Source organism: Enoplosus armatus, chromosome 21, assembly GCF_043641665.1.
Source record: "Enoplosus armatus isolate fEnoArm2 chromosome 21, fEnoArm2.hap1, whole genome shotgun sequence".
NCBI classification, from domain to species: Eukaryota; Metazoa; Chordata; class Actinopteri; order Centrarchiformes; family Enoplosidae; genus Enoplosus; species Enoplosus armatus.
In genome coordinates this window covers 12051237-12070618 of record NC_092200.1, presented here as the reverse complement: position 1 = coordinate 12070618, position 19382 = coordinate 12051237, and the positions used below count along the sequence as shown (strand labels likewise).

At 41.1% G+C, this 19382-nt stretch overlaps 1 protein-coding gene across 1 annotated transcript in view; it reads left to right on the top strand.

Moving 5' to 3' along the window:
* The window catches only part of cntnap2a (contactin associated protein 2a), a 272982-nt gene that overhangs the window by 117249 nt on the left and 136351 nt on the right, over window positions 1-19382 (top strand). Inside the window, exon 3 of the mRNA XM_070928498.1 lies at window positions 11443-11636. Within this exon, the coding sequence (XP_070784599.1) occupies window positions 11443-11636 (194 nt within the window). The remainder of the gene's footprint in view (window positions 1-11442; window positions 11637-19382) is intronic.

Here is a 19382-nt window from a genome sequence, read left to right as displayed (position 1 = left end):
ATGAGGGAAAAAGGATATAAAGTTTCGTCTCATCCTCTATGACTTGGTGTCCTCTAGAGAATGACACTGTGTTTGGATGATGAGGTCATCACCTCGTTAGCATACAGCATATGACAAGGGTGGAATATGAAATTAGAGGGGAAAAAGAAAGGCAGAAAAGTTCTGCAGGAAGGGATGATGAGGTTACTTAGTCAGAAAAAGTTATTTTATCTGCTGTGAAGGAAGATGCTGCTCAAAGTTGAAATCAGCATTGTTATTTTTCTGTCAGTTTCTAACACAGAATACAAAGCACATCGGTACAAAACAGAATATAAATATACACATTCAAACACATAAGCATAACACACATACTGCACATGTTTAGAATGGCACACACACTGAATGAGAAAACAAGTGAACAGCCAATCAAGCTTGCATATGACACGTGTTTCTCATGCCTCAGTGTTTCTGTGAATGTGTACCAGTCCCCACATTAAACGCCCATACTTTCGCAGGAACGCAAGCATCTCAAAGCACTTGCATTGACAAAAAAGGATTGTACCCCACACTCGCACATTAATTCATGAAGACAAAAAACAGCCACGGCAGCATGGAACTGTTCACACTCAACACACACACACACACACACACACGAACATTCACAAAAACCCAGGATCACAACCTCATCCCCACACAGTCAGACTATAAGGAGGGGTCCCTCTCAGCAGCTACATTTGGCAGCCAAATGTGGCGTCAGTGGCATGAGTGTGTGCTGATAAGCCAATCTACTCCAATCTCCCAGTGCTGTGGAACAGGGAAGGCACAAAATCAATGGGACACACCACTCATATTAAGTTTGCGTTGTGAATGCTGACAGCTATTAGAGTTTTAGGCTATAGGCATGTGTGTGTGTGTGTGTGTGTGTGTGTGTGTGTGTGTGTGTGTGTGTGTATGTATGTATGTGTGTGTCAGGGTGTGTGCATCTGTATATCCATTTCTGGGTGTCTATGTGTGTGAAAGAGAGAGAGACAAAATGATAACGATTTTCCAGCAGGCAGCTGTCTGCTGTATGCCAGCCAGTCACCAGGCCTCTGGTACCCACCCTGCTTGTTCATGTGACTGCTGCCGCACACTAACTGTGTTCTCCATCCATTCGTGTGTGTGTGTGTGTGTGTGTGTAAATGTGAGCGCGTGCTTAATATGAGTAACTGTGTGTGTTTTTTAAGAGAGTATGTTTGTGTGCATGCATATACAGGAATAAGCCAGCGGACATCGCTTTATTTATGTGTTTATTTGGAAGAAGGCGCTCTCTCTAAATGCACTGTCTGGCTCCTGAAGCGTGAACACATTCTTTACCAACACACTCATCATCATAATGCTAAATGCCTTTTGACTTTGTTTGGAAAACACAATCACTCACAAGCGGTTATTCTTTGCAACATGTTATTTATAAAATGACATAATTGCATCTTATTTAAGACCAACTCAGTTTGATTGTCAGTTGCTGTGGTCCACTATTACAGTAGTTGTATTATGAGCTTTTTTTGTTTCCATCATTAGGATAAATCAAGCAGGGGCAGTTTCTGCCTCTGGGTTTTGCAGACAAAACAGACTGATTAGGACTCTGACACTTTGTTTGTCTCTGTGCCCCTTTCCACTCATTCTGTCTTTTACCCTCCCTCTCTCCATCTGTTGACATCTCATTCTTGCCATCCTTCTCAATCTCCCCTTTTTTCCCTCTCGCCCTCCATTCACTCATTCCTCTCCACCACTCTCTCCCTTTCTCTCTCATGGTCACGACTCGTTCCTTCCTTACATCATCACTCCTCTTCCTCTACTCTCCCTCAAATATACATTCTCCCACCCCCTCACTGTCTACCCTTAGCGATGGTTCATGTATGAGACCCTGCACATCTCAAGAGTGTCAGACAGAGGGAAAGGTGGGCCCACTCTCATGCAGCCAAAACCCTTTAGTCTATTTGGACTGAGAGAGGGAGGGAAAGAGAAAGAGAGAGAGAGAGAGGGAGAGAGAGAGATGAGATGACTACTAATGAAATGCAGAGATGGATCTTTTCCTCACATTTCAAACTCAGAGTTTCTCAACCACATTTGGTTTGAAAATAGGTCACAGAACATTTTTAACACATTTTGGCATTTGTTTGATATAGTGTTCAACAGTTTTAAAATATCATTTGTATATAATTACTTCTGAGCTCTGTCATGTTTAAAGGGGTACTCCAATAGTTTAGTACAGACCTTAATGAGAGCTTTGAGAGACAGCTTAACAAAACAAATGAATGCTGCAGAGGCCAAGATATTTTACTTTTTGTCTCTAGTGTGCATTAACTTCCAAAAACCCTCTGATGCAACTCAATAGCATCTTTCCTTAGACCTTCCGTGCGTGGAAAACGTCCATGTCTTCCATACTCCAAGCCCCCAGTTGGAAAAGGCTGTCTGTTCAAAATGTGTAGTGTCCAAGCCCAAGATTCCTCAAGTGAGGTCAGTCATTTTCTTTTCATTTCCTTGGCAAAGCTCCTCCAGAGCCACAGAGCACATTATACAACTGCTTTAATGGGCTGAGTGATATGACTGGTATATTGACTTTGACATTTAAAAATGGTGGAATGCCCCTTTTTAAGAACAGATTGTAAAAATATGCCATATTCAAATTCAAATGACACTTTGACCACTCTTTCTCTGCTTAAGCCATGAGAATTTTTGGACATAAAAACAGGGTCATGTGCCAGAAAAGGTTTGAAAAACTCTTTAACTCGAACACTTTAACTTTGAGTAAAAGAGTGATGAGCTCCAAAAAAAAAAAAAAAAGAAAATCCAGAGCAACCACATGAGCTGTGATCTGCACCTCACACAAGGCTTTGTTCGGTGCTGCCAGCTGAAGACAGATGCCCTGTGGATACAGGTTAAAATAGAAGAGGCATGGAGAGGTTGAAGGCAAAAGAGAGAGGAGGGGATGTGAAGAAGTGGAGAGAGGAGGCGAGGGTGGAATGGAAGACATGGAGAGGCTGAAAGAAGGGTTCTTTGAAGAGTGAGACAGACTGAAATAGAAAAAGGACTAATGTGCTGAAGATTAGTGAGGGGCAGTTAAAGTGATTCGTGGTGAGCCATGTATGATTGACCATTTGAGCCAAAATTGTGTAAATACTAACATTTTGCTTCAAGTTTTACAGAGGCATCTCAAGTCTTCAATAATCACAAAAAAACGTATCAATCACATTTCCATGTGGCGTGCATCTTTTTACCACTGCCACCATGGAAACTGTATTGTGTTATTTTGACATAGCCTTCCTGCATTCATAGAAAACCTGTCAAAAAGTGATTTGGGAGAACAATGAATACCTTCTGTTTGTAAAGAAAGTGAGAGAGGAATGGATGGACTGATTGTGTGCATGTGTGTGTGTGTGTGTGTGTGTGTATGCGTGCGTGTCGGTGCCGCGCTGCACAGACGTGGCCAAGCATGAGATTAGGCTGCTAATCACAAACATGTGGCCACTGATCTTTATATTCCATTTTCTTTTCTCCTCTTTATCCCTTCTCCTCTGTTTTTCTCTCTCCTCTGCTCCGTCTTGTCCCTCTCTGCCCTCCATCACATCCCTGTCTCCCCTCTCTCCCTCTCCATCTCATTTTCCCTCCGTACACTTTCTATTTTCTACAGTAACATTCTCAATCCCACACTCCATTTTCTCAGCCTGTGCCCCTTCTTTCTTCACAGACCTCATTATCATTTTTTTTCTTCTCTCACATACTGATACGTATGTTCAAAGTTCTAGTTCTAAAGTTTTAAACTCTATCCCTCGTTATACGCAGTACGTCATAGTGCTGCAGTACAACTGTGCGCTGGCTTGCTGCACAATTAACCAGATTCCCCCCTCCCTTTCCATGCATTGCTTTTCACTCTCTGTCATCTAGCAAAGTTGTTTGATGTCTCTAGCCGTTGCAGTCATCCATCGATAATGGCGGTCCGCTCCTAATTAAATTACTCTGTCTCCATCCGCTCCCTTTGCTCCATGACAGAAAGATGAAGTACTAGCAGGGGGCTAACCAGCTGTTTTCTCTCTGCTCCCTTTTTCTGGCGGCCTAGCATCTTAATTAATTAAGATGTTATACTTTCTGTTAATGTGGTTTTAGTATGAAAAGCTGCAACTTTGATAAACATACTCTCACATGTTCTCTTGGGTGCTGGAACACACAAACATAAAGGCACCCGCATTTGTAGAGGCAAACTCTGTTATGTGTGCGCGCCCACACACTCTCCCACACTGACGGAAGACGCAGGAGAGATGTTCTCTTGTTTGATGCTCTGCTTTGCCACTGTCACTTTTGTTTGTGTGTCATGCCTGTCGCCGGCTGCTCATCACTCGTCCAAAATCACACAGTGTCTCCATTACTCACTCTCAGAACTCGGGTCTTTCCCACTGCGTTTTAGAAATCTTTATCTTTATCTTTTTTTGTACTTTCACACTTTCACTTGTTCAATTTCTCTTCAGTTCCTGTTTTGCTCTATCTTCCTCACTTGCTCTTTCTGCTTTTCCCCAAGGTTCACTTTTTTCCTGATGTCTGACTTATTTTCTACCATCAGTACTGTAAAAGCCATTTACTCAGTCAGGCCGTGGAATTAAACCACTTATTTTCCATTTCCCTGCTAGGCTGTAAAAGTTAAAATCATCTTTGTCATCATCACACACACACAGATTTCCACACTCTAGTTCACATTTTAACTTTCTGTGGATTATACATACATACTGTACTGTATGTATGTTTTCATGTTCACTCCCCAGGAGCAATGGACAAACATGTGATTTGTCCAATTAGGTGAGCTCTGATCATCTGTGCCTTTAAAAAAAAAAAAAAAAAACTTCAGAGGACGGAGTCAACTTAACAGCCTGACAAGAGATGAACAGAGCAGAGGAAAGATGGGTGAGACTTGCTGAGACAGTGGAACACTATTTGATTCAAGTTCAAAGCAAACAACGTGAGCTTTCATATCTTTGCTTGTGGTCTGGTCTAATGACACGTAGCCGAGGGTGAATTGAGATGTGTGAGATGTGATAAAAGACAAATATCCAAACAAATTGCATTAGTTGTCAGTTTTAAAACACAGACATTTTTAGGCTATGGTTCCCAGAGGGTACTTCCTGGTTTGACTTTCTCTCCATTATGTTCCCCTGCCTTTCCTTAGTCAGCGCATTGCTGTTGGTACATCTATCTGTGCCCCTCCCCCACATTCCCAAGATGACTTTTTGTGGCTTTTACTGTATGTTCATTGTTATTAGTTTTCCTGAAAATGGGCAATAACTAGCTTTCTATTGTCACTTTGTTTGCAGCCTACGGATACTGCTTTTATGCCACTGAAGAATTGATAAAAATTGTTGTTTCACCTGCGGGGGTGTGTGCATGTATACACAAGTACATGTTTTGTCCTGTTTTATACTTGTGTGTGTGAGAATATCTGTGGTCATAATCGGTACTGATATCAGTACGATTCCACCATAACACACTGTGTACCTCTGCTACAATGCTGGGTTATCTGTGTCATCACAGATAGCTCAAACATTGTTTTTCAAGTTTGGAGAAACTCCAGCCATGTTTTTTTCAACCCCAGTTTGCTCCTTTTATCTCAGAAGGAGCCTCTCTGTGTGAATTCCATTTGGCCAGTACAGATCTGTGAAGGGCACCACACTGGGACATTTTCACCAGGGTAGCTTTCATGTAGCAGATTAATCTGATTTCTAACATGCTGCTTTTAAAAATGCCAGCATCAGTGTTGCCACAGGAACAGGTCCCAATTTAATTGCATTATAAGGATATACTGTAGAGTAACTATATGGGATAGGGATGTTCGCTACAGACAGATTTTAAGACATTGCCGAATGGCCTGATAAATTGCTTTGGTATATCATCAATACCAGTGGATTTCCCTGGTGTGAAAAAATCTGATTGGATCTTTTGCCTTTTTTTATGCTCATTAAAGAATGTTCGATCTGACTGACTCTGGCTATTATTAATTCATCTGTTATTTTGCATCGACCCATTAATTGTTTAGTCAATAGAACATCAAAACAAATAATCCCAGAAGCCAAGGTGCCTCTTAAATTAGCTTTTGTTGTCGGCCAACAGTCCAGTTTTCAATTTACAATTATATAAAACAGGAGAAAGCATCAAATCCTTACACTTAGGAAGCTGAACCAGTGAATGTTTGGTGTGTTTGGTTGATTAAAGACTGAAACAATGAATCAAGTATCAAAAATGTACAAATACATGTAAATTGTGTTTTTTTTTTCTTTTGGACTTCATCACTCCACTTAATGCCCCAATGACTCGAAATATTTTTTTTAAAAATGCGCATACACAAATTGATGCTCTAAGTGTCCATTATCCAGAGCAACTTGGTTTTAGCAGTTCTTTCAAGACTTTTATCAGCTTCAATTGACAAAAGTCAATATGGCAGTGCTTGTCTATTTTTAGCCCGTTTTGCTTTCAATGCTTTATTCTCTGTGTCTTCCTCTTGGATTGTTCTTATTCCCCATCAGTTGTCCTGAGCTCTATCCCTCATCTTTTTCTCTGTGTTACTTGTCTTTCTCCTTTTCTTCGTCTCTTCCTCAAAGGTGGTTTCTTTGACCTTCTCTGCTCCCCTGTTCTCTCCCCTATCCCCCTCCTGCTTCTCCTCTCCTCCCTGAACATCTGTGTGTGTGACAGGTGAGAGAACAGTGACATTCCCCCGACACTCCTCCTCTCCCCTTTCTCCTCCCATTTTTTTCCTCCTCATTCTCTCACTGATGCTCCTGCTCGCTCGCTCTTGCTCTCTCATCTTCCATTCCCCCACCGCCAGCCTCCTCCATCTCCACTTTATTCTGTCAACCTCTTCTCACTTCTCCCCTTTCTCCCTTCGGCTTTCACCTTTCACTGCACCTCTGTTCTTTTTTTTAATATATCACTCTTCAGCCCCCTCCTAACCTCTGTCAAGCTGCCCCTCCTCTCCCCTCACCTCTCATCTGTTCTTCTTTTTTCCAGCCCTCTCCCTTCCTCTCCAATCTATGACAGCATTTGCCCATGTCACTTCTCTGGTCTCTTCTTTTTTTTGCTCCCTTACATCCTTTGGTCGTGTCCCTTGTTCCTCCCCTGACCTCTAACATCGAGCTCTTTAGCCAGCAGCTCTCTTCTCTCATTGCTTTTTTTTAGTCCATCTTTCCCAAACGCTTGCCATCACTTGCACAATCTTTTGAACCTTTGCGTCTCTCTGGACTTTTCAATCTATCTGTCTCTCTCTCATTCCCATCTGTTACTTCTGGTAACCCTGTGACCCTAACATGCCTTCTACTCCATCCGTCCTCTTCAACCCCCTTTCCCTAACCATCACCCTGTCCTTTCATTCACCCCTTTAAGCCATGTCCAAACCAACAGAAGCACTTCTTCAAAAATGCAGTCCATTCCCCATTCATTTCAGTGAGACTGCAGGGTTGGGCTCTGACAAAGAAAGCCGCAAAAAAAGTACAACCTTACTCAACTTTTGATGCATCATTGAACTGCTGTATGAATGCCACTATTCTAAAGTTTTGGGATTGTCGAGACAGAGGATCAGAATTATTGCTGCCATGAACCTTTTCCAGACTGATCATGTCTCGAGGTGTTATAAATTGTTGTGCATCTGATGAGTCTTCAAACCCATGGATGGACTGGATCATATATCAACATATCCATGTTATAGCAGTTTCTTCACGAGGCAACAGGGAAGAAGACGCAGACGCAGACAAAGGTTCAGTAAAAGTAACTAATAGAAATAATGGAGGACGAACAGGCTTACAGGTACAGACAGCAGGTTTAAACAGGGGTAGCATGTAATCAACAGATTAACAGGAACGGGACAGGAACAAGAGACAGGCAGGTTCTGGAAAGATGCAGGTACAAGTAGAAGTGGCTGGAACATTCGCAGTCAGGCGGACAGCCAGTGTTAGTGGGCAGTTAGTGCGACTGTTGGGCATCTGTTTGACAGGTGTCGGGTGGAAGATCTGGAACGGTCTCTAGATATGCAAGTGCCCTGAGCGGAAGAGAGAAGTTGCTGAGGTGTAGAAGAGGAATACAAAATCTGTGGTCAACATATCAATGCAGCCTCTAGTGTTTTTCTTTATTGCAGTGCAATTTTCAGTTGAATGCCTACTTACCAGGCACCAGTGGTGTGAGTGTGGTCACTGTGGCAGTAGCACTGCGGGGTAGACAATATTGGAGATTTGAAATTTGATTCCCACCATTCAGTAATGACAATTTAAGTGGCCTTGAACAATGTGCAGTTGCCAACTGCGTGCTTTGTGTTTCTCAGTGACCAACCGTTGAGAATAGTGTTTGCACTTTAGCAGTGTGAATGTACAGTATGTGATTGTGAAGCAGAGGGTTGGATGAAGAGCAGCATGCCAGGTCAGCCTGAACTGGATGACTCCATTTTTGAAGACGATTTCATATCCGGTATTAGACATCAAAATATCTCAAGGAGTTATCTGACATCAGATGTGACATTAGAAATGAAAACCCTTTGAGGAAGATATCATGTCAAGTTGTATGGGTATGTCAGTAGAGGGTGTGGGGATATACACAGAAATAGAGCCACACATCTTGGCTCAACGTTAAGGTGACCTGACACTGAAATCTTTTAGCAGCATACTCGCCTCTTCAATGTACCACTATATATTCTAACCATTCCTCTCTCACGTTCCTCTATTGTCCTGGACTCTACCCATAACTGTTCCAATCTTTCTGTTCCATGTCATTTGAACCCACCTGCAGTCTAACTCTGCTGATGGTGTACCGTTTCCAGTGTTGAATGGGTTCAGTTTATCTCTTTCTCCCAGGTTTCTCAACCTTTTCCCTCTGCTCTGTTCCTTCACCTTTTGTCTCATCTATCACCTTCTTTACCATAACTTCATTGCTCCCTTTCTGTCCTTTTTTTTCATCCCATCCACATTCTATCTCATCTCTGGCCTCCCCAGTATCAGAGACATAAAATCCTCTCTCATCACTCCCTCTTCTCCTCACCTCATCTGTCTCTCTTACTCTCCCTCGTTTCCATTTTTCTTCCCCTTTCTCTTGTCACCCCCTCAACACACACCTCCTTGTCATTCTTTCCGACACCCCATCCTGCAATCTTGTTCGTAGCGTCACACTACCTTGGTCATTGTCCGCTCAGCTTGCTTTCTTAATCTTTATTTTCTACTGTCTGTTTACTTATCACTATCACCCCGTCCCCCCTGAACACAATCCCTCACCCTCCCTCCCCTCGTTCCTCCCTACTCTTCCCCTTTTGAAAGTGTTTTCTCCCCCCAAGGGAATGTGGCTTTGCTGCAACGGGTTTTTGAGGTATTGACGTTTCCACTGATACGGGCCTGGTTATCTGTCAAGGCTGGGGCTGGAGTGTAATGGCTCTGTAATTGGATAAGATATAGGATTTTTGTCGGGGGGGGGGGGGGTACATCACAAACTGCCTCACCCTCTATTTTATCATTTGACTATCATTTCTCATGCCTCCTCCACTACGCTTGATACTCTTGATACTCCCACTCTCATACTTTCTTGGTCTCACAATCTCCCTTTCTCTCACTTTGTCCCCATGTGTCTGTTTCAGAATAGCGTCTCTGCCTGTCATTTTTAAATCAGTCACTCTCCTTCACTTGTGCTTTCAGCCCGTCACTTTCTTATCTGTATTTTTGTCCTTTGGAAAAAATCCATCACAGAGAATCAAAGGAGACGGCCGTGACATGGCCGGTTCGCAGTCCATCCACCACCCACTCTTCCCGATAATCATTTCACAGTTGCATTCTGTCACAGGCTCGGCTGTTTGCTGCACGGATACATCTTCGGTGCTTGGTGTGTGTGTGTGTGTGTGTGTGTGTGAATGCTGAAATGTGCACTGGTCTCTACATCTGTTTTATGCACTGTAATGCAGTCTGTGTGCATTTTTCTTGTATTTCCCACTCTGGTTTGACTGCTCTCACTGTAGCTCTACAGTGTACATACAGTGTTGGCATCATGCCTCTGTATTTTTCTCTTATATTTTAGTGGCAGATGAAATCAGGTCAGTGGGATTCTGTCCAGCATTTTTTTCCCCTTCTGTCTAGCAGTTGCCTTGCTCTTTTGTTTCTGCACCATTTAACCTGAGGCTCATGTAACTTGTGAGGTCCAGGGGAGTTTGGCCCCACCTCAGGTAGACACCTGGAGGTGTGAAGGGGGGATAACCTTTGGAGGACACGTAAGCGTTTGTCTGGAAATGAAGGCAGAGCCATGACGTTTCAGGCTAGCACAAGGACGCCAACTGCCACTGAGTGGATTACGAGACAAACCCAGCCATCTATTAGAGCAGATGACACTATAGCCATGGGAAAATAGCATAGAAACACTCTCCTTTGATGCTTTCAGAGAGCCATTTTCTTCAAAGCAGTATTTCACCTTGAATGTTTTCCAACTTCAGTGTGGCTACCCTGTAAAGGAGATCATAAATCTTAAACTTAGGAGTTCTGCTTTTGTATATATTTGACAAACTTCTAAACAATATGCAAAAAGGTAAAGAGGAGGTCAAACAATTTCACTCTCAACAAGTAATGTGTTTATTGTCCATTTCTTAGACCATTTCTGAGACTGAGACTTTCTGAGAAAGCTATTCCCACAGATATGTGCACTGAAATGAAAATGCATGTTCCACAAGAGTGAAATATCACTTTAATTTCCGCTCAAGGATGCACATATTGAACCAGAGCTTAGTTTGAAAGCAGAGATAACCATATGTACAGTAACTTTCAGTATCAAGTGGATTGAATTTGTGCTTGGCCAGTTGTGTCTCTGAGCTGAAACTGAACATATCTGTAGTTATGTGGATGACAGTGGGCTCTCCAACATTTATAAAATGTCATATTATGTCTTGCATATCAATAATAAAAAGGAATCTGTCTTGAAATGTCATACATACTAATGCCATTCCTCTAGAAGTTGAGGTGTCTGCTGTGTTGGAGAGTGAATAATTATATGATTCTGACGAAGAGTCATTCTTGTGGAACATCTTTATAGTTAGCAGGCTCTAGCCCTGTATGCAAGGCTCTTAATAAAACACTACTTCTCCCACGCTATTCCATTGCCTATCTTGGAGCAAATGTCTGGGCTGCTACCTGCTGGAAACTGACCGTTAGTAATAGGACGGAATGTAACCTTCTAACTCCACGTTCTCTTTGTAAAATGTCATTATGGTGGTACCATGCTGCTTCTCTGCCTGTCTTGTACTCGAAAGCTGCAACTCATCCTGTTTGTGGAACAGGCAGTCTTTGCTATTAGGATATACTGAAGAAAATTCCAAATTTCATACATGGGGCCAAGCCATTTTTCACAGACTAGATACTTTTAAGGGGACATAAGATATTTGAAGACAACCTTTGACTTCTCACTCATTATAAAATGTCACTAACTCTGCAGGTGCTGGTGGATGGTCACCTCTGGACAGTGACCATTACCAGTGGCTACAGGTGGACTTGGGTACCAGGAAGCAGGTGAGCGCCATAGCAACGCAGGGTCGCTACAGCAGCTCTGATTGGACAACACGGTACCGTCTCCTCTACAGCGACACAGGAAGGAACTGGAAACCATATCACCAGGACGGTAACATTTGGGTGAGTGAACAAGAAATGTGCATGTGCATATAAGCCATGACCACAGGCTATCAGACAGGGAACTAAAACCAGTAAAACCATCAAAGACAGACTTCTATAGTTGGCTTGTTTTTAGATTCTTGTTGGGTAATAATTATAGATAACCTTATACAAAGCTATTTGCATGCATAGTTCTATTTTTTATTTCCCCTGTTAATTATATTTTTGTATAGACATGAATTAATGACTCAAGATGTATGTGTTAAAAGGGGAAGGAGTTAAAAGGGGAATATTTCTATTTTATGATAGAAGAGGAAAAAATAACACATCCCACTGTTATTACAAAATCAATATAACGTTTTCTTGTCATTATTATTAAAATGTGAAGTCATCCTTTTCACCCTCACATAACCCAGAGCAGAAAACTTATGTGGGAGGAAAACTCACAGTGCCACAGGGTGGTGCACATAAATATTCATCAATTAATTTGCTCTGTTTTTACCAAATGTAACACCGCAACCACAGACCTTATTCAAGCACTGATGAGTTCTAGATGGAAAATACAGTGTAGGAACAACACGTGGAAATGAGCCATTAGCACTTTGTTCCTTGACATTGTATGGATGTGATCTCTCTCTGGCTATATTGTCTACGTTTCTTTGTCCAAACCAGCAGACCTGTCATTGCACTGTTAGCAAGCACAAGTGGGGCATCCGACAATCCTTGATCCTTAGCTAATGGGTTAATGGCCTAAACTATTCATTGTTTCTGTATGGTGAAGTGCTACAGGTGATAAGAGATGGTCTTTCGGCTAGAGGAGAGGAGAGGAGAGGAGAAGAATAGCCCTGTAATGAATAACATTGATGTACCAAGCTAGTCAGCAGAAATATAAAACCGGGAACTAAAGGGGAGGAGCTGTTTGCATGATTTGCTCAGACAGGATAAGAAACATGTTGAATGCATTTTATTTCCCATAAAATATTTACTTGCTAGCAGTCTTCTTCTTCCCTCCCTTTGCTAGTGCATTGCAGTGTATCTTGGCATGTTGCCACCACCTGTAGATCAGTTTAATAGTGTGAAACCATTGGCAGGACTGTGTATCATGGGTGAGCACATGCATGTACATCCTTGTGTGTGCACGAGATAAACAAAACGGGGACCCACTCATTAAAAAAACAGCTACTATAGCACTATTTCTACATTTATAATTCACACTCTGATCAAGACCCCATCAAAACTATAAAATAAAGTTTTCAGCTAACATTATTAGTTTAACTAGCCATTTTTTCTTTTTTTGCACACACTGATAAGTACATTTGCTTTCCTACCAGTGTTATTAACCTACTGTGTAGCCTAATATTTCAACATGAGAATTTCATTGGTGCAGCTTCTTGCGGATGGTACTCTAGGTTAAGGAAGTGTTTCCTGACCGGAGTAAGTCAGGGCAGAGTTTTCTAAAAATGTTATTCCTGAAACAGTGCTGTGCAAATCAACCTTTTCTAACTCTACTGACGGGGCAAGAAAACACTGATCAACTTTTCATACCAACTGACAAAAAGGGGGCTTGGCCGTCTACATAAAAATTCATGTGCACCGTCACACCTTGAGTATGGAAGATCTGATGTGTGGAGTTGGCTACTCATGTTTATCAGCCACAGAATAAAAAGCTCTAGTTAGTGTGTGTTTCCATACACACAAATATGTACAGTGTTTATTTTTTGCATGTCTGCATTTTTGTCTGTGAGTATTAAGCTCTGCTTTCAGCCCAAAATAGCTTCATCACTGTTGGATATGGATCTTTTACAGTTGAAAGTAAATTAAGCTGTTGTTTTTGTGTGCTGCATCATAATTGTTTGCAGATTATTATTTATTCAGAAGGGTTTTCCTACAGCCATTAACCCTGATTCATTGCCTGTAATATTTCTGCAAATACTCCAAAACACATTCATCTCTCAGATGTTTTTGTAACTATCGCCATTTCTGTTTCGTTAAGATGTATGACATATATATTGCTTTTTAATTTATTGCCAGTGTAATTCAAAGTATTGCTTATGTAAACAAATACAGAGCCAATAATTTTAAGCTGGGCATATACCATCAATAACACCCAGTGCAGTAACAGGCAAAACTGGAGCCATTTGTTTCTCTCTGTCTTATTTAGAAGAGGCTTTGGGATTGCAGCAATGTACTTGAGTACACACACACACACATGCACACATACATACTAACGCTACAGATGAGCCTCTGCACAAGTTTAGAGGGGTTTTTGAATGGGTGTGTGTGCCTGTTTGTGTGTAAGTGGTGATAATATTGGAGCTATCAGTGCTATTGATCAAAGAGACGGGTGGGAATGGTAGAGCGCCTAAGCCAACTTAATGTTTCTCTCTCTCTCACACGCACACACACACACACACACATTACTACCATCAGGCCCTGTTTCAGCCCATTCAATCACATTCAGCTCAATCCCATTCACCACTGGATGAGGTTCACACAGCGATCCCCAGAGAGAAAACCACCTGTCCTGCAGTCTTATGCATGAAGGTTCAATTCAGGAACCTTTTGCCACCAATCACCCCTTGCCGTTACTCCACACTGATGACTTAACCCGTTCACTGTCAAACTGAGAGGACAACTTTCAGTCAAAGCAACAGTGTCGATGCTAGCTTAACTGTTGTGACTGTGATTCTGCGGGGAGGGTAATTGGTAAAGACCTGGCAACTGCAGAATTGGTTTTGCAAAATATAATGTTTTTTAATGCCTCACTAATGTACTACTGGGGAGTCACAAAGACACTGATGAATTACTGCGATAATTAAAATACCAGCTGCTATAACAGAGGACAATGACTCAGAAGCTGTCAATACTTGCAAACTTGAATTAATCAGTTTCCCAATAATCATAGTGATAGGGGAACACTCACTGGCAGTAATGGAAGATGCAATGGATTTGTGCATAAATAATATCTCATTTAACTATTACAGTAAACAGAGAGTGGAGTTTTTGACCACTTGTGCGCTATAAAGCGTGTTGATTAGCAGGTCCATGTCGTTTGTATCATGTCTTTTACCAGCACAGGACAGTGGCGACATGATACGCAGTACTATAAAACTATAACCATAAAAACTATATAAAGTAGTAATATGCAAAAAAAGAAGAAGATGACGGCAAGCAAATGCAAAGAATCAGGATTTAAACCTCTCAAAAAAGGCTTTAAAAAAGGTTTGGTGTTTGTTAGAGGGTACTTTAACAACATTTATTTTTTGTTTCCCAAATTGCGCTCTCGCAATGATGGCAATAAACAGAAAAGGATGCACAGATTTACTGCACCCCCTGAAAGCCATAGAATAGTGGCATTTGCAAAAATTACATTTGTTTTAGACATTTTGAGGACTCAATGAGGTAACAATTTGTCTTCGAAATGTATGTCTTGGAAACCTTTCAGGTGATCATCTTAATGTCTTTTGTCAGTTTACGCATCAGAGTTTGATTCCACAGTTACAGCGTCATGAGTTAATGTGTCTCATTAAAAGCTAAATGTGTTGTGTCGTGAATTCTGTGAAAGCACAGAAAAAAACATCCTCTGCCTGACTGCACATTAAAACTCAATTAACTTAACAAACATTTTAAGTCACATTTTCCTTCCACACACTTGTTTACCATAACTCTTATTCAGATAATTGCAGCAGGCCCTATCTGACACTGTCAGATTGTTTATTCGTGTGGATGAGAAGCTTGAAGCAGCAAGTACACCAGGTCAATTGACAGTAATATATGTATCCAATAAACAAGCACAGCCAGGGCCGCAAATCTTAAGCTGATGCAGGATCAAAAGGGGACATGTTAATAATGGTTTCTCACTGGACTAATGAAAAATAGCCCTATATGGGATTTTTGTTCTTTGGACAGTTCTTAAATGTGGCATAAGTTTTCTGCCACCCAAAACTGTATTAAAAAAACAAGACATAAAATAAATATTTTACTGTAAACCAACATCATAGAGAATAAAAAACTTTGAAATTACCAGTGACATAGGACACAAATAATTTTGCTCTATGCTTGGAAACACATTAACGACCTTGTTATCTTGTTAGCTGGAAGAGACTAGGGCATGTAGTGTAAGGGAAGTGAATTATAGTTACCCATAACTCTAACAGGCCGACTAATCTAACACATTTCATACAGTGGTATGGCTATTTTGGATCTTCACATGTTGTGGGATTAACACTTCAATTTCCTGGTGTCCTAGTAGCCTATGAAGAGGAATTCCATCACTGGAAAGAGGGCCATTTCTTAAAACTAGGTCACCTATGTAGTAAAAATGTGCAATTATTTTCCGAATTGTTGCCTCAAGGCCAGAAAAACTGAGAAAATGGCTATAGATTATTAGATATTGCTCTAAAGCAGAAAACCCTACAACAACCACAATGCATTGCGCAGCGCCTTCCAGACCGCTCCCAGTACACTCTTTTTAGTACTTTATCACAACAGTTTACGGAAGGCAGACCGGGAATTTGTTTCCAAGGCTAGTGACCATTTTATTTTGAATGTATTGAAATGTAACTATCTCAAAATGGAATAGAGTATGTTGTGGTTATATGGTACGAGCCTCAACCACTGGGCCATTGGACAACTCAACAGCCTTTTTTTTATGTGCAATAATAGTTTTAAAATAGGTACACAGCTCCATCATACCCAAATATTTTGGGGAGACCACTGTGATGCAAAAACCTAATGTAACTGGCTTGTACCTCACTCATAAATTCAAATTTAGCTCACGAATCTGCAGCCTGTTAAATGTCACCTTGTAATTGAGTGATCGGTGAGGGGTTCTCTGGATTGCAAGCGTGCTACTATAGTTTCACTTTGTATTTACTATGCTTTATGTGCATTCATTTCATTCTAGAAAATGTCATATCATATTGATATTTTTAAGCTTTACTTATGAGGAGTCTGGCTTGACTAAAGCATGGACCATTTTCCTTTCCTTATGAAACTTCTGAATAAAAAGCATGTTTGAGAAGTGTTGACTTTGTTGTGATATCAGGAGTAGGAGAAGGGGAGTTATTATGTCAACAGAAATATTTGACAAATTGTTTTGCTCTAATTATAGCTACACAATCTAGGCAGCAACCACATAAAGTGCACCTGCTGTCAAGAAAAGCCTCTGATGTTATGTGAATAATGATAGTCTTTCATGAACTCTTCTAGAAATCATCATCACTATAGAGGGAAATATTTTCCTCAAATGATAAATGATGACTTTTGCCAGTAACACAAGAGAAACAGCTATTGTTGTTCCATCAATGTATACTCGAACGCCTGTTTTCTCACTGATTATTAATTGTTCTGGAGATAAGCATCCATAGTTACTTAAAGATTAATACATTGAACCACCATGCACTGTTGAACAGCCAGTAGTATCAAGTCACAGGATCCATAGCTACCCCCAAACAGCAACTGGTGCCAGCTGATGAGAGTGTTCGTGTGGGGGGGGGGGTTTAGCAGTCGGTTTGATGTGTGTATTAACAGATATTATCCTCCTGTTTTGATCTTGACTCATATTGACCCAGCATATAAATTACTAAAAGTGTAACCAGGCACCCTCATGCATGAAAACACGTCCATGTACACACACGTTCACTCACAGCGACTTCTGCTGACCGTTTGCCATTGTAAAAGAATTACATCCAGCATTAAAGTCCAAAATGTTTGAATTTAACTAATCAGACCACAGAGGGATGCGTTGCTCGCAGTCATGGATGTGACTTTTATGGGGTTTTTTTTCATCTACATTGATATAAAGTCTCTACTAACTTTCGGCTCTGTATCTTAATCCGCTGCAGTGACTTCACAGGATTTGAACGTCAGCCTCTTTAATGTCACTTCACTCCATTCCAGATAAGAGTTGTATGGAAATTAAAAATTGCTGAGTGTGAATAACGAGGATGATGAATTGAAATAGATAGGACACTTCCCGGTGGGTCATGGAAGTCTCCTATGGTACAACTTGAGTGGCTGCTATGAAATTTTAATGGTACTGTCATGAACATGAACATCGTGCCTGTGTGACAAGACATGGTGCTGAAAAGTTTAGTCCAATTACACCTTTCCCAAAGTATGGAGTGCACTGGAACTCATTGTTTCATCACAGTGTTATCAAAAGTTTTGTAGTAAACATTTTCTATCAACAGTGCACAGGTGGTGCCCTAATAACCACTTAAAAAGGAGCTATTTTAATTTGGTCCACATGCCTGTTGGTGTTGAGTGGCCTCTGTCTGACTCATTCTCATGAAAAGAGCTTGTCTCCTTCTAAATGATTCTCGTGGGTCTTACAACTAATGTCGAAGCTCTGGCGATGTGATGCATGAGGAGGAGGCAAACATTAATGAGTGTCACAATGCTGGCCCCCTCAAACATCATGTCAAAACACACACACACACAAAAACAAATTACTTTTTACCAGACATTAGTGACTGCTGTTGTTTTTGTGACGTCTATTTAAGATATGTATTTATTGTTATCATTTTATGTGCTTTGCTTTGAAGCCAAAGACGAATTTCCACATGAGTTTCAGATATCTATTCTATACACTCACATATAATTAGTTTGTAAATTGTTTGCAGGCAACAAGGCATGCACACACACAAACACGGAGACTTAGCTCCATGTGGTGTGTGAGGTTTAATAGCAGAGCCAGGGAGGCAGTCTTCACTCCATCAGTGTTGGTCCCTGGTGTGTAGAGGGGAGAGAAGGTGCCAAATGTTCACAGCCTGAGTAATGGGCTCTTAAAGCTCTATTCTTTCTGTGTGTGTGTGTGTGTGTGTGTGTCCGACCGTCCATCTCTCCCTGTCTGACTCTGTAAAATTTAATATAGTGCAGGGGAATATTTTGCACACCGATGATAATTTAGTGAAGTTACAGGGGGAAATACTGATGATGTGATGCTAAAATGTTTCTTGACTTTTACAGAGCACTTTATTTCTTTCGATTAATCTACAGTAATTACTTAGCCAAAATGAAAGTGTATGGAAAAGTATTAGCATGAAATGTACTGGAAGTGTTCCTCATTCTTCAGATAATAATGTGTGTGAAGCAAAGAAAATGATTCCAGTTCCTTTTGTCACCAGCTCTTTGGGTGCTCATTTTAGCAGGTGAGAGCAGTTAATGAGAGACTGCACTAAGGAGCAACGCTCCGGCACATGGCTGTTATGAATAGAAAGGGACATAATAATGTATTGGATCCAATAAAATGACAAATAAAACTATGTATTAAAGCATTTGAGGCGCAGAAATCAACAAAAGCGCACAGAGCACAGTAAATGGTGGCAATTAAAGATAGGCAGTCTAGTTCTTCATCAAATAGCATTGAAGAGTAGTAGAGGAGGAGGAGGACCCAAGAAATTAAGAGCATACAGCATAGGTCAAGTTCCTCATTCAGCCTGTCTGGAGCTGTAGACCCAGATCAGAAATCCATTTAGCTTTCTGCCTGCAGCAGAACTTGGTTGTGGTCTCCACCCCTAGTGGGAGGTTTGATTGACTGTGTAGACCAGAATTTTAATTCTACGAGCAAGTGTCAAGTAGTGGTTTGCCAGAGGAGATGAAGAATCTCTCCCATTGAGGCAACATTTTGTGTCCAAATGGGCTTGTTCCCCGTTTCTGTATGTATAGTCTCAGGCAAGGGACCTGAATAACATCAACCCGCCCATAGGAGGCACAAGGTGTCAGATATTTAAGTCAGAACATTTTCCACTTTTAGGATTTGTA